The sequence below is a fragment of the Vitis vinifera genome, chromosome 3 (genome assembly GCF_030704535.1).
Source record: "Vitis vinifera cultivar Pinot Noir 40024 chromosome 3, ASM3070453v1".
Taxonomy (NCBI): domain Eukaryota; kingdom Viridiplantae; phylum Streptophyta; class Magnoliopsida; order Vitales; family Vitaceae; genus Vitis; species Vitis vinifera.
In genome coordinates, this window is record NC_081807.1 from 18,522,419 (window position 1) to 18,536,269 (window position 13,851).

General features: G+C 33.4%; 1 protein-coding gene across 1 annotated transcript; it reads right to left on the minus strand.

The window, feature by feature from the left end:
• Window positions 1-598: 598 nt before the first annotated feature.
• LOC100260591 (7-deoxyloganetin glucosyltransferase) lies at window positions 599-3,478 on the minus strand. The gene is made up of 2 exons (XM_002263953.4): window positions 2,917-3,478; window positions 599-1,674 (listed from the first exon to the last, which is right to left on the minus strand). The coding sequence occupies exons 1-2, from the start codon at window positions 3,416-3,418 to the stop codon at window positions 707-709; spliced, it is 1,470 nt and encodes a 489-aa protein (XP_002263989.1). The 5' UTR covers window positions 3,419-3,478; the 3' UTR covers window positions 599-706.
• Window positions 3,479-13,851: the final 10,373 nt, after the last annotated feature.

The following is a 13,851-nucleotide window of genomic DNA, read 5'->3' on the forward strand; positions in this document are numbered from 1 at the left end:
TGATGTTTTGTAAAACAAGTATTTAGGAATCTCAAATATTTTTAACATATTTTTTATGTTTTAAAAATAATTTTTATATGTAATATTTTATTTTTAATTATTATTCATATTTATATAATTATTATTTTAAACTAATTTTTAAAACATAAATAAAAACAACTAAAAAATGTTTTACAAAATCACTTTATTGTCTATTTTTTAAGATTATTTTTTATTTTTTTTATTATCAAACATGTTTTTCATTTTTTTTGGAGCGAAAAACTGTTTTTGGAAATAATTATCAAGCATGCCTTTAATCTTTTAGCTTTTTTTTTTTTTTTTTTTTTTTAATGAATCCCCATGGAACTCAACAAAACTATAACAGTACTATATTGCTAATCTACCATTAAAAAGGGACTCAAAGGTTACCACTCACTAGTGATGAGTTATGTAAAGTACAACTCCCACAACACCCACTGTGAATTTGCCATAATTTTGGGTATTTTGGATGAATATTAAATGGTCTATGTCCTATTTATTATGTTATACAAAATGCTAATTCTCTTCCTATTTTGGTTTTTGGTCATTTTTTACCATCTTGTTACATGACCTGTGAGAATTAAATGAAAAAATTATTATTATTTTTATTATTTATTTTTCTTCCTTTAACCACCATCAACTGTGAAAAATACAGCAGAAGTGTTGCAAGGGGTTGCATTCTAGCTCACTAGGTAACATTTTCTGGGGAGATGGTATTGGTCTCAATTATAGGCTTCCCCTTGAGTTGCTTCACTAAGTTATCGAAGTTCACATAAGAAGACCCACCAGACCTTGTAGCCTTCTCTGCCCTCTTCTTCCACTGCATGGCAGTTTCCTTCATCTCCTTCCCTTTCTCTCCTCCCATCAACTCCCTCACAAGCCCCTCAACCTTCTCCCTTCTAACGTTGCTGTCGATCTCCACGCCAAGCCCCCATTTACCGCACGAGAAGAAGCAGTTTGTCTGCTGCTCAGCGAAGAACGGCCAACAGATCATCGGCACTCCTTCACAAATGCTTTCCAGAATAGAGTTCCATCCACAATGCGTTAGAAAGCACCCGATCGCCGGATGCTGAAGAACTTTCTCTTGTGGACACCAACCAGAAAGCAGGCCTCTACCACTAATCTCCTCCATGAAGTCCTTGGATATAATCTCGGCCTCACTGACCACTAGATTTGATCGAATCACCCATAAGAATGGGCACTTGCTATTAGCTAGTCCCCATGCGAACTCACTCAACTGGGATGGTGTCAGCGTCACTAGGCTTCCATAGTTCACATACACAACCGAACCTCGCTCCCTTTTATCTAACCAGTCCAGGCATCTCGTGTCTTCCTTCCACAAATTCAATTCAATAGAGTCTAGTTTTGCTTCAGAGAGTTGTTGTTGAAGCATCCATAAAGGGCCAATGGTGTAAACTGGGGGGAACTTGGTTCTGATGGAGTCCAAGACCTCTTTCTCCAAATCCTCAAATGTATTGAGGATTATGGATTTGGCCTTTAAGGCATTATTCACTGAAAGTAAGTTGTAATTGAACATTGTATCGTTGGGATCAGTAGTTCGAATGAAGGTGGGAAGATCTTTCAGTCGGACCCCGTTCAAACCCGGTATCCAATCAATAGAAGTATCAAGATATCCATTATTTAGGCAGCTCTCATCTGCATGTATATATAAAACATCTAAACAATGAGAAAACCAAATAAATATTCCTATTATTAAGTAGGGTGCAACTTGGATGGATTGACCGAACCCCAACCAAACCCAATCCCTGGATAGGTTTGGGCAAACATTTTCAATACTCAGATTGAGTTTGGGTTAAGTTTTCGCAACTTGAACTTAATTTGGATAAATTTCAAGTCAAAGTCAAGGTTTGAATAATCCGATCCTAACCCAAACCTAATTTAAAGTTCTTATATTATTATAATGTTTATATCTTATATAATAATATTCATTTTTTATATTTTAAAGAAAAACTATATATAAGTTTTTTTTTTTTTATCTCATTTACTATTTAAATTTTGGTATAAATATATAGATTTTTTTAAAACCATTATGAATGGATCTTGAATTATTCAATCCAATCCATTCCACCAACCTATGTCTAACTTGATCAACCCAAATTTAACACAACCAACTCGAGTTTAATTTAACCAACCCAAATTTAAAAAAAAGATGTTGGGTTGGGTTTAGGTTAAATACCTCAGCTTAGAGATTAAATTGTGTTGAGCTTGGGTTGATTACTTTTTAATTCAAGTTGTGTTCGGGTTAGCTATGTTGTAGCCCTACCATTGAAACCATTCTTCATGTTTGTGACTATGTTGATTCCAAACTTAGAAAACTTGGTCATATAGAAAATGTAGGGAAACAAGATAATGTAATAACCCTGCTCCATCTTCCTTCTCTTCTTTTAATTCTTTGTTTTTGGTTTAAAACAGAATTTAAAAACGAAATTAAGACAAAAACCGTACCCTAACTTAAAAATAAATCATATCCATATTGTAAAAAGTTCTTTCCACGAAATAATTTCCTATACAAGTTAAAAAGTGCACCTTTATAAGCAAAAGTTATTCTCTTAATTTTCATGTAAAGCTCCTTTTTGATAGGGACTAAAAGTTAAAATAGAAGTTGGATTCCTAACTTTAAAACGTCGATATCAGTATTTAAAAAGATAAAAAGAGAAAAAGAAAGAAGGGTCTTCAATCTGAAGTTAGAGAAGGTTAGTGAAAAGAACTTTTGCTTAGAAGCCAAATCAAATAAGACATTACTTGAGATAAGTTTTAGGGTTTTAAAAAGACCTAAGCAAAGCGAAAAGACTACAGACCAAAAAAAATTGGTTTCTTTCATCTTCCTGTCGTCCTAGCAACCATCTGCAGATTGATCAAGGATGTATGAGTACATACCTTTCAAGGGAAAATAGCCTCTTTGAATTAACTCCTCAAAATGGAGGTAACCCAACATGCCACAAGCACTGGGAGTAAAGAATAGCATCTCAGGGATGCCAAACTCTTGTGCAACCTCTAAGGTGAAGCTCATAACACCATCAGATACTATGCAAGTGATAGGAGGAACATCTGAGGAAGCCTTGAGTTTCAGTATGAGCTCCCGGAAGGAGACTAGAGAGTAAACTGGCATGGACAAACAAAGGGCCGGAAGATCGAGTATGCCTCGTTGGTTTGTTGGTGGCAAGCCATCAGAGATGGTCTCAAACCGAAAATCATCGAACACCTTGAGAGAATTTGCGCCTCTACTCTTCACCAAGAGTTGGTAGTTGAACTCTGTGAGGACAAAGGTGACATAAAAGCCTTGTGAATGAAGAAGCTTTGCTATCTTCAACATGGGGTTCATATGGCCTTGGGCTGGAAGAGGAAGGCAAACAGCGTGAGGCTTCTTCACAGACTCCATTGTAGTCTGTCTCTTAGCAAGTGAAAGTAAATGGCCAAGCCTTTGAGGGCCTGATAAATTTGGCCTTTCTTTATAGATTTGAAGATAAGGGGGAATCTCATGTATTGAATCAAGTCAACAGCATGCCGACCATCTTTGTTGAGTTTTGCTGCAGTGGGCCACCCTTGCTGTCACGCACCATCTCCCATGGATTTCAATAATCTCTTCCTTTTGAAAAAGGGTTATTCCACCCAAAGATTATATCCGAATTTCAAAGATTATATCAAAGATTATATCCCAATCCCAAGGATCAAATGTCTTTAAAAGTTAATTCTGATTATTAAAATTCAATAATATAATTGATCAAACATATGGCAGAATAATATTCTAGAGAGATAATAGGTTTACAAGTCCAATGGAATCATGGAATTTTCTTTTAAAAACTATTTCTTGTTTGACGTGAAATTGGGCGGCAGTTCTGACATTATCTTTTCCCCTCTCTCTATATGTACATGACCAAGAACATCTAGAGATTATTTATTAACTAGTAATTGTAGACACAACCATGCATGCCCAACCTCTCATCCATCTTTATATTATTGATTTATCTTAAAATAATTATGTTGGATAAATATCATTTGAACTATCTATATATTGGAGAAATATTACTTGCTCTATCAATTATTATTGATGCAAAAGCCCCCATATATACAGTACTAATTATTTTTTATTGGATAGAGACGGAAGTATGAATCAAGTTGGGTCTGATTGGTACTTCCGTCTATTGGAGAAATATTACTAGATGTATCTTCTATTATTCATATATATATAAAAGACCCATATACAATACTACCTATATTGAATGGGGGAGATGGAAGTATGAGTCACTCTCCATATCTCTAAAGTTTGAATCACACCCATATCTAACTAGGGATGGCAATGGAGCGGGTTTTTTTGGGTACCCGCCCCCTTTTAATTTTTTAAACAGGACCGGGATGGGAATTGTTTTTAATAAACAAGGCAGGGTTGGGATGGGGGCAACCTGTCCCGTCCCGTACCCGCCCTGTTGGCATGTAAGATAAATAAAACATTAAAAAAAAAAAAAAAAAACAATTACTCAGGTTACCAATCTTATCAACCGGTTGCCATGGGAATTAATCGCATGCAACACACATTGTTAACATCTATTACAATGACCAATTATAAAATCAAGTTTAATGTAATTATTTCCTGTTAGGAATATTTTTTATGAACCAAAAAAATAAAGAAAATTTTGGAAAAAGAAATTGCAATTTATTTATTTTGGTAATATAAAGTGATAAACCCAAGAGGTAAAGATAAAAATTAAATTTAAAATAAACTAATTTTTTTTTAAAATAATTTGGTGATATAATTTATAAATTATTAAGGAAAAGGTAAATTTAATTTATTTTAACTTCAAATTATTTGTTGAAAAAAATGGATGAATATTTGAAGTGTGAAAAACAATATAATTGATTTATGAAGTGAAAAAATATATATAAATAAAATTTTAAAAATATACATAAATTTAAAATTAAATTAGTTGTGTACTAATTATTAATTGAGAAATATATGAATAAATTATTTCTTAGCGTTTAAATTGAATTACACAAAAAAATTGGTTGAAATATTAAAAATACAAAAAAGGTATAATTAGAAACAATATGGATATCCAAACCCCTTGGTGATTTCTTAGTAAATTTCGATTTTGAATTTTTCAAGGATCCATTTAATACCCTCCAAATGTAATGAACTTATCTAAACAATATTCAAGTCATATCAAATCGCAAATTTTTTTACAAAAATCAAAGAAGTGGAGAGTAGGGAGGGCACGAAGAATGTGAGATTCCTCACATTCTTCGTATCCTTATTAATTTGTCAGTATTTTTCGATTTTAATTTTTTTAGGCATCAATTGAACACCCCTTAAGTGTAATGAACTAACTTAAATAATATCATAGCCATATGAAGTCCCTAAAAATTTTTAGAAGTTCAAAAAAGTGCAAAATGAGGAGGGTACTAAGAATGTGAGACTTACTCATATTCTTCTTACCCTTGCTGATTTATTTGTATTTTTGGATTTTTATTTTTTTTGGGAATCAATTGAACATCGTCAAAGTATAATGAACCTATTCAAACAATATCAAAGGCATATGAAGTCCTAAAAAAATTTTAAATATTAAAATAAATGGATAATGGGGAAGGTATAAATAATGTGAGGATTCCTCACATTCTTCGAACCCTTGCTTATTTTTTAGTATTTTTGGATTTTTATTTTTTTTCGGCATCATTTGAACACACACTAAGGGGGTGTTTGATACACGGGAATAGGGAGTGGGAATAGACATCTCATTCCTTTTCTCTTTTATTCCTATGTTTGGATAAATGTTAAGAAGGAAGAAATGGAATAAAAAATTATTCAAGCAGAAATCAAATCCAACTTAGAAGTTGGATTTGAATTCATCAAAAGTAGGTGGTATTCTGATTCATTAAACCCATTTGATAATATAAAATAACCTAAATTTACTATTTTACCCTCTTATTTCATTCTTCAAGACCGATGCTTATCTTCTTTGCAAAGCTAGAGACCCATTCATTATCCACTTCTATGCAACAAATGATTCTCCCAAACTGAATCAATCAAATCTTCCACGACATTTAAAAAAAAATTTCAATTTCTAATTTTTAGGGTTTTGAATGAAATTTGAATTCTTTTATTTCCTCTTTTGGAAATAGGAAAAACATTTGCTAGCTTTGAGAATTTAAATATTATAATAAATATTTTTTTTCTTTTTTTTTTGGTAAAATATAATTTTATAACTACTTAAGCATGACAAATTATTCAAATTTTTAATAAAAATGATAATTGAATATTTGTACATTAGGGTTATATGATTTTTTATGGTTAATTTTTTATTTATTGAGTATATATATATTTTTTAGTTTTATTATTTAATAACAAAAAAACTCTCAAATTTTATTTTTTGTAAATAAAAAGAAAAAGAAAAAATTATTTTAAATTATATGGAAGGATATTATTGTAAATTTATTTCTTTTCATTTTCATTCCTATTATTATCAAACATTGGAATGGAAACAAATAATAATTCCAATCTTGCATTCCTAAGTTCATCCAAATGCTAGAAATGGAATCATCAAATTCATTTCTATCCACTAAGAAAATAGGAATGGAAACAAAATATTCATTTCCATTCCTTATTCCGACGTACCAAACACCTCCTAAGTGTAATTAACCTATTTAAACAATATGTAAGTCATATGAAGTCCCTAAAAATTTTTAAAACATCATTGAAGTGGAGAATGGAGATAGTACGAAGAATGTGAGGATTCTCTACATTCATCGTACCCTTGCTAATTTTTTTAGTATTTTTGGATTTTGATTTTTTTCAGGTATCAATTGAACACCCTTAGAGTATAATAAACTCATTTAAATAATATCAAAACCATATGAAGTGCCAAAAAAATTTTAAAACATCAAAGAAGTGGAGAATGGGGAAGGTACGAAGAATGTGAGGATTCCTCACATTTTTCGTATCCTTGCTAATTTTTTACAATTTTTGGAGTTTGATTTTTTCAGGCATCATTGGAACACCCACTAAGTATAATAAATCTATTTAAAAATTATCTAAGTCATATGAAGTCCCTAAACATTTTTAAAACATCAAAGAAGTGGGGAATGGAGAGGTCGTACCCTTTCTAATTTTTAAGTATTTTTGGAGTTTGATTTTTCTAGGTATCATTTGAATACCCACTAAGTGTAATATACCTATTTAAACAATATCTAAGGCATATGAAGTCCCTAAATATTTTTAAAACATCATAGAAGTAGAGAATGGAAAGGGTACGAAGAATGTGGGGATTCCTCGCATTCTTCGTACCTTTTCTAATTTTTAAGTATTTTTGGAGCTTGATTTTTTTGGGCATCATTTGAATACCTACTAAGTGTAGTGAACCTATTTAAATAATATCTAAGCCATATGAAGTCCCTAAACATTTTTAAAACATCATAAAAGTGGAGAATGGGGAGGGTACAAAGAATATAAGGAATCCTCACATTCTTTGTACCCTTACTAATTTTTTAGTAAATTTGGAAGTTGATTTTTTTCGGGCATCAAACATCTAAAATATTTGACTTTGCAACCACTGTTATGATTCTAATGTCCATAGGCCTAGCTATAGCTCTATATGTCAAAAGACGAAGGAAAAAAAATACTTCATAACCCTTTTTCGAAACTAAGAATTGAATAAATGGTTAAAAGGATCCAAATGAATAGATGTGTCAACTTAAGGATCAAGAGAAAAAGTAAGAGATAAAAATGATTGAGCTGGTCTAACATTGTTACCTTTAGAACCAAATTTGATATGAGAATAAACAAAAACCTTGCCATGTTTTCTACAACCATCCACTTTCCCCTATCTTAACTATGGGGTTTTTGATATCTAATATCCTTTGTACTTTTACCAGAAGGCCTCATAAAAACTTCTAAGTTACAAAAATAGATTCAATTACACCCTTTAAGTTACAAAAATCACAACATGAATGACATGATCCAGTAAAGGCACTAGTCTACAATATTTATGTTATAGAAAATCCATAATGTCTGAAGTAGACTAAAAAAATGTCACTTCAATACAACATTAATTTCCAACAAACTAATCCACCTTGATTGCTACATGAAAACTAACTCACCTTGATTAGAACTTTATACACACAAATTTTAACCAAAAATAGAACAAATAGGATCCAAGTTTTGACCAATCCAAAGAGGAAAAAGGAAACAACAACAAATGAGAGCAAGTCATTCCCAATGCCACGGAGTTTATTGAAAATCATAGGATCCAGGTTTTGACAAATTCAAAGACGAAAAATGAACATAAACAAATGAGAGGAAGTCATTCCCAAGGCCACAAAGCTTACCAAAAATCATATTTTACTAGTCATTCAAACGTCCTTTTGTTAACCCCTTCAAAAAGATATTCTTAAAAAATTCAATGAAAATGATTTTGAAATGACAAACAACTAGGAACCACATTAGAAGTAAATAGAAAACTGGTCAGGTAATTCATCACAACAACACGCTGATGGAGAGTACCGTATCTCTATGGTTAAGGTGGTCAACAATGGGATTTCTGTTCAAAGTACTAAACACGTAAAAAAGCAAACCTTAAATGGAAATTTTTTATACGTAAAAAAATATATGTATAAATTAATAATAGAAAAAAAGTGCAGCAAAGTAGATAAAATGCATACAATTAAGACCAAAAGGAAGGCCTCAAAATAGTGCATAAAAAACCTCCAAGCCAGTGAAAAAGACCCAACCCACTCTATAAAATCAAATAAAGCCATTCGACCTTCTCTTATATACAAGCTAACCCAATAAAAAAAAATCACAAAGGAACACTAATTTTAACTTTTGATGATTTCTTCCTTGTCCTCAAAAGCTTTTTCCCTCCAAATTGTCAAAAATATGCAAACATGAACTGTTAACAGTTACCGGTTGACCTATACTGGTACTTGCTGAGAATTTATGTTGTCGCTAGGCATTGCCCACTTTGGGGTGACCTACCCAAATAGCCATTGTCTGAAGGTTGAGGATAAAATGAATGTTGGGCTTTTCCTTATGTGGAAGGCCTAAATTAAGAGCCCAAAATTTAAGGCCTCTTAGGCCTTTATATAAAAGGGTTAGAAGAAGAATCCTTTTTCTTCTTCTTCTTCTTCCAATTTTTTTTACAGCCACCGAAGGTAGAAGAAAAAGAGAGCAGAAGAAGAAAAGAGAGAGAAGGGGAAAACCACCATTTTTGAAGTTAGAGAGAAAAACTCAATTTTTCTTCATTGTCTAGATTTCATCAAAGGTTCGATCCCACTTCTTCTGTGGGCCGATCGATCTGAAATTTGGAGGAGAGATTCTGACTCATTGATCTTCAATCTGAACGGTGGAGATCGGATTTGGAGTTTCGAAAAGTCATATTTCAGTCTGAGAATAGAGCCTCTATTTTGGTGAGTTTTCTATTCGGAAAGTTTTGATCATGAGCTTCGATCAAGGTTGATCCATGGTTCGATTGAGCTAATTTTTGGTGAGCACGTTCAAAACTCATTGATCTTAATTCTGAATGGTAGAGATTGAATTTGGAGTTCAAAACAGTTATATTTTAGTCCAAGAATAGTGGTTGTGTTTGGTGAGATTTCTCCATTGTCTTTATGCAAAGTTGTTGAAATTACTAAGATGAATTTGTCTTGAGATATGGTTAATGTATACCTCTAGTTTTATCTAGAGAGAATTGTGTAACCCATTGATTATATTAGTGGAGTTTTTAAGTGACCTAAGGGTCCTGTGGTTTTTACTTCTCACATTGAAGAAGGTTTTCTACGCTAAAAATTGTTGGTGTTTATATACTTGTTGATTGGGTGAATTCTTGTTACTCTATTTGATTGATTCCTATTAGGTTATCACAAGAGGGGATAAAATATGGTTATACATTGTTTGTGTTTATCCCATCAAAGTGGTATCGGAGCATTTTCAAGATAATTTGTGCCTTGTGTAAAACAATGGAAAACAATACAAGTAGAATGATTACTCTGAATTGCTCTAATTATCATGTTTGGAAAGGAAAGATGGAAGACTTATTATATGTGAAGGATTATTATTTGCTTGTGTTTGCTTCTAAAAATCCAAAAAATAAAACTGATGCAAAATGGAATTTACTTCATCGATAGGTTTGTGGTTATATCAGACAGTGGGTAGGTGATAATGTTCTCAATCATGTTAGTAAAGAGAAACATGCACAGAGTCTATGGAACAAGCTCGAACAGTTATATGCTCGAAAGACTGGTAACAATAAATTGTTTCTGATCAAGAAAATGATTAGTTTGAAGTATCAAGATGGAACTCCTATGACAGATCACTTGAATACATTTCAAGGTATGATTAATCAGTTGGTTGGAATGAATATCCAGTTCGAGGAAGAGGTGCAAGGGTTGTGGCTTCTTGGTACATTGTCGGATTCGTGGGAAACGTTTAGAACTTCTTTGTCTATCTCAGCCCCATATGGTACTATGAATATGGATTTGGTTAAGAGTTGTGTTCTGAATGAAGAGATGAGAAGAAAGTCACAAGGTCCTCTTTCACAGTCAGATGTCCTAGTTACTGAAAAGAGGGGGAGGAGTAAGAGTAGAGGTCCAAAGAACAGAGATAGAAGCAAAAGCAAGACTAACAAGTTTGTCAATGTTGAGTGTCACTATTGCCATTTGAAAGAGCATATAAAGAAGTATTGTCGCCAATTGAAGAGAGATATGAAACAAGGGAAAGTGAAAAATAAGAAGAATGATAATAGTGGTGAAGATGATCGAGTTGCCACTACCATTTCAGATTTCCTTATTGTTTATGATGGTGATGTTGTTAATTTTTCTTGCCAGGAGACCAGTTGGGTGATTGATAGCGGTGCCTCAATCCATGCTACACCTTGGAAAGATTTCTTTACATCCTACACATCCAGTGATTTTGGAAGTGTTAGGATGGGTAATGATGGCTCAGCTAAAGCCATTGGTATGGGAGATGTGCATTTGGAGACTAGTAATGGTACTGTGTTGATTTTGAAGAATGTCAAACACATTCCAGATATCAGCATGAATTTTAATCTTTACAGGTAAACTTGATAATGAAGGGTTCTGCAACACCTTTCGTGATAGTCAGTGGAAGCTCACCAAAGGTTCTATGGTGATAGCAAAAGGAAAGAAGTGTTCCTCATTGTATTTGATGCAGGCAAGGGTAATTGATTCCAGTATCAATGCAGTGGATGATGATAGCACAGTTGAGCTTTGACACAACAGACTCAGTCACATGAGTGAAAAGGACTTGATGATTTTGGCTAAGAATAATCTTCTTTCTTGTATGAAGAAAGGATCTTTGAAAAGGTGTGCTCATTGCGTAGCAGGAAAGCAGACCAGAGTTGCTTTCAAAACACACCACCATACAAGGAAGCCAGGTATGCTTGATTTAGTGTATTCTGATGTGTGTGGTCCTATGAAAACAAAAACACTTGGTGGATCCCTATATTTTGTAACTTTTATAGATGATCATTCAAGAATGATTTGGGTGTATACCTTGAAAACAAAAGACCAAGTGTTAGAGGTGTTTAAGCAGATTCATGCTCTTGTTGAGAGACAATCTGGTGAAAAATTGAAACGCATCCGTACTAATAATGGGGATGAGTATTCTGGTCCTTTTGATGAGTATTGTAGACAATATGGTATTCGACATCAAAAGACACTTCTTAAGACTTCTTAGTTGAATGGGTTGGTTGAGAGAATGAATAGGACACTAGTTGAAAGGGTGAAATGTTTACTTTTGCAATCACAATTGCTAAGATCTTTTTAGGATGAGGCTTTGAATATTGTTGTACATGTTCTCAATCTTACACCATGTGTTCCTTTAGAATTTGATGTTCTAGATAGAATTCGGTCAGATAATGAAATCTCTTATGATCACTTGCATGTCTTTGGATGCAAGGCTTTTGTGCACATTCCGAAAAATGAGAAGTCTAAGCTTGATGCTAAGACAAGACCTTGTGTATTCATTGGCTACGGTCATGATGAGCTTGGCTACAGGTTTTATGATCCGGTGTAGAAAAAGCTTGTTAGAAGTCGAGATGCTATGTTTATAGAAGATCATACCATACAGGACATTGAGAAGACTGATGAAACAAAGTTTCAGTATAGTGATAATCTGATTGACTTAGATCCAGTTCCTTTGACACATCTTCCTACACAAGTTGAAGATGAAGCACATGATGACAACATGACATTGGTGATTTTGAAACTCCCACACAGGTTGAGATGGATGATGATGTTCATGAGCAGTCACTGATTCGTCCCCATTGCAGTTGTGTCATTTGATTCTAGCTCAGACGGGTGTTATCAACAAAATATATAAAACCTAAATCACCTCACACTAGGGTAGCATAGCTAACATAGTATAGTGGCTCTAAGATCGTCAAGAATGATGGGTTTTCATCATACAGTTGACTTTACTTTAGTGAAGGAAATAAAATGATGTTTTTCCTTATGAAAATTAACTTTTAAAGAAAATGGAATTGTGGTTGCAAAGATTGATTTTTAAGTTAAGCTAAAACAATAAGTGATGTTAACTATAAAGAAAATGTCTCTTAGAGCTTTAGGTCACTAGGATCGGGTTCCTTAAGCAAAGAGGGAGATTCCGGATTTTCTCCTCGCGTTGGAGACAATAACATAAAGGATGGTTATCTCTCGAACCGATTTTGTATTTAGCAATTAAGATTTGATCCAAAGGGTTCATGGAAAATGATAGTTGCTTCCCATTAATGGCTTCAAACACTAAAGACCCTCACCTTTAACCACCTTCCAATGGCTCGTAAATGATAACTAATAGACATCCATGGATCTAGCAATAAGCATCCATGGAATCCAAAAAGCTTACCAAGTATTGGCCATTCAAGGTGATTTTAAGGGATTTAAAGCTAAACCTTAAAATAAAAACCATTAATGGTTAACAACTACTTTCATTTAAAGCAAGGACAACTCCCATCTTTGCATTCGTGTCCTTCACCTAGCTTCCCTCACTCCAAGAAACGTAAAACCTAGCCACTCATCCCCTGAGAAATCATCCTCAGAGGTTGTTTGGCTAGAAAAACAGGTGAAAACAAAATGAGAAGGTAAGGCAGAGCAAAAGCTCTGTATATTTCTTACTACCGGAATTTATAAGTGTTTAATGAAAAAACATCCATATTTATTTCTCTCTCTCTCCTTATATATAAGCTACCTAAAAGATATATAAAAAAGATATAAAAGAAAATATCTAGGTTGGTTACAAGGAGAAACTAGGAAATTACACAAAATATCAGAAGATAAAAATCTAAGGAAATCGGTGCACAAGAAGATTTCGCATACCATGCGAAATTTGGCATGGTGTGCGAAATCCTTTTGGCTGCCTCAAGTGGTTTCGCATGGTGTGCAAAATTTCGCACAGCCATGCGAAAATGCTGGTTGTTGGATTTCTTCCTCTGGTTTTCTTCCTTGCATCTCTGATTAGCTTGGTAAAGGGTTATGAAGTGTTCCAAAGCTTGGATTCTTCATGTATTTGAGCTTTAACTTGCATTTCCATGGATTTCACCAAATTCTCCCTCATTCTTGGTTTGTTTCAATAATCAAATAGCTACCAAAAACATCAAAACTTACCAAAAACTGATTAGTAACCCTTGCTAGGTTCCTTAATGTGTTAATTGAGTTAAAAGGTATTAACTACTACTCAAAAGTACTTAAAACAGTTAGTTTCAAACTATAAAAGAGTACTTTTTGAGTAGTAATCAGTCACCAGTAGCAGAGGCTCCACCAAATATTCCACTCAAAAGGTCTACCAAAGACTGACATCTTTCCACATGG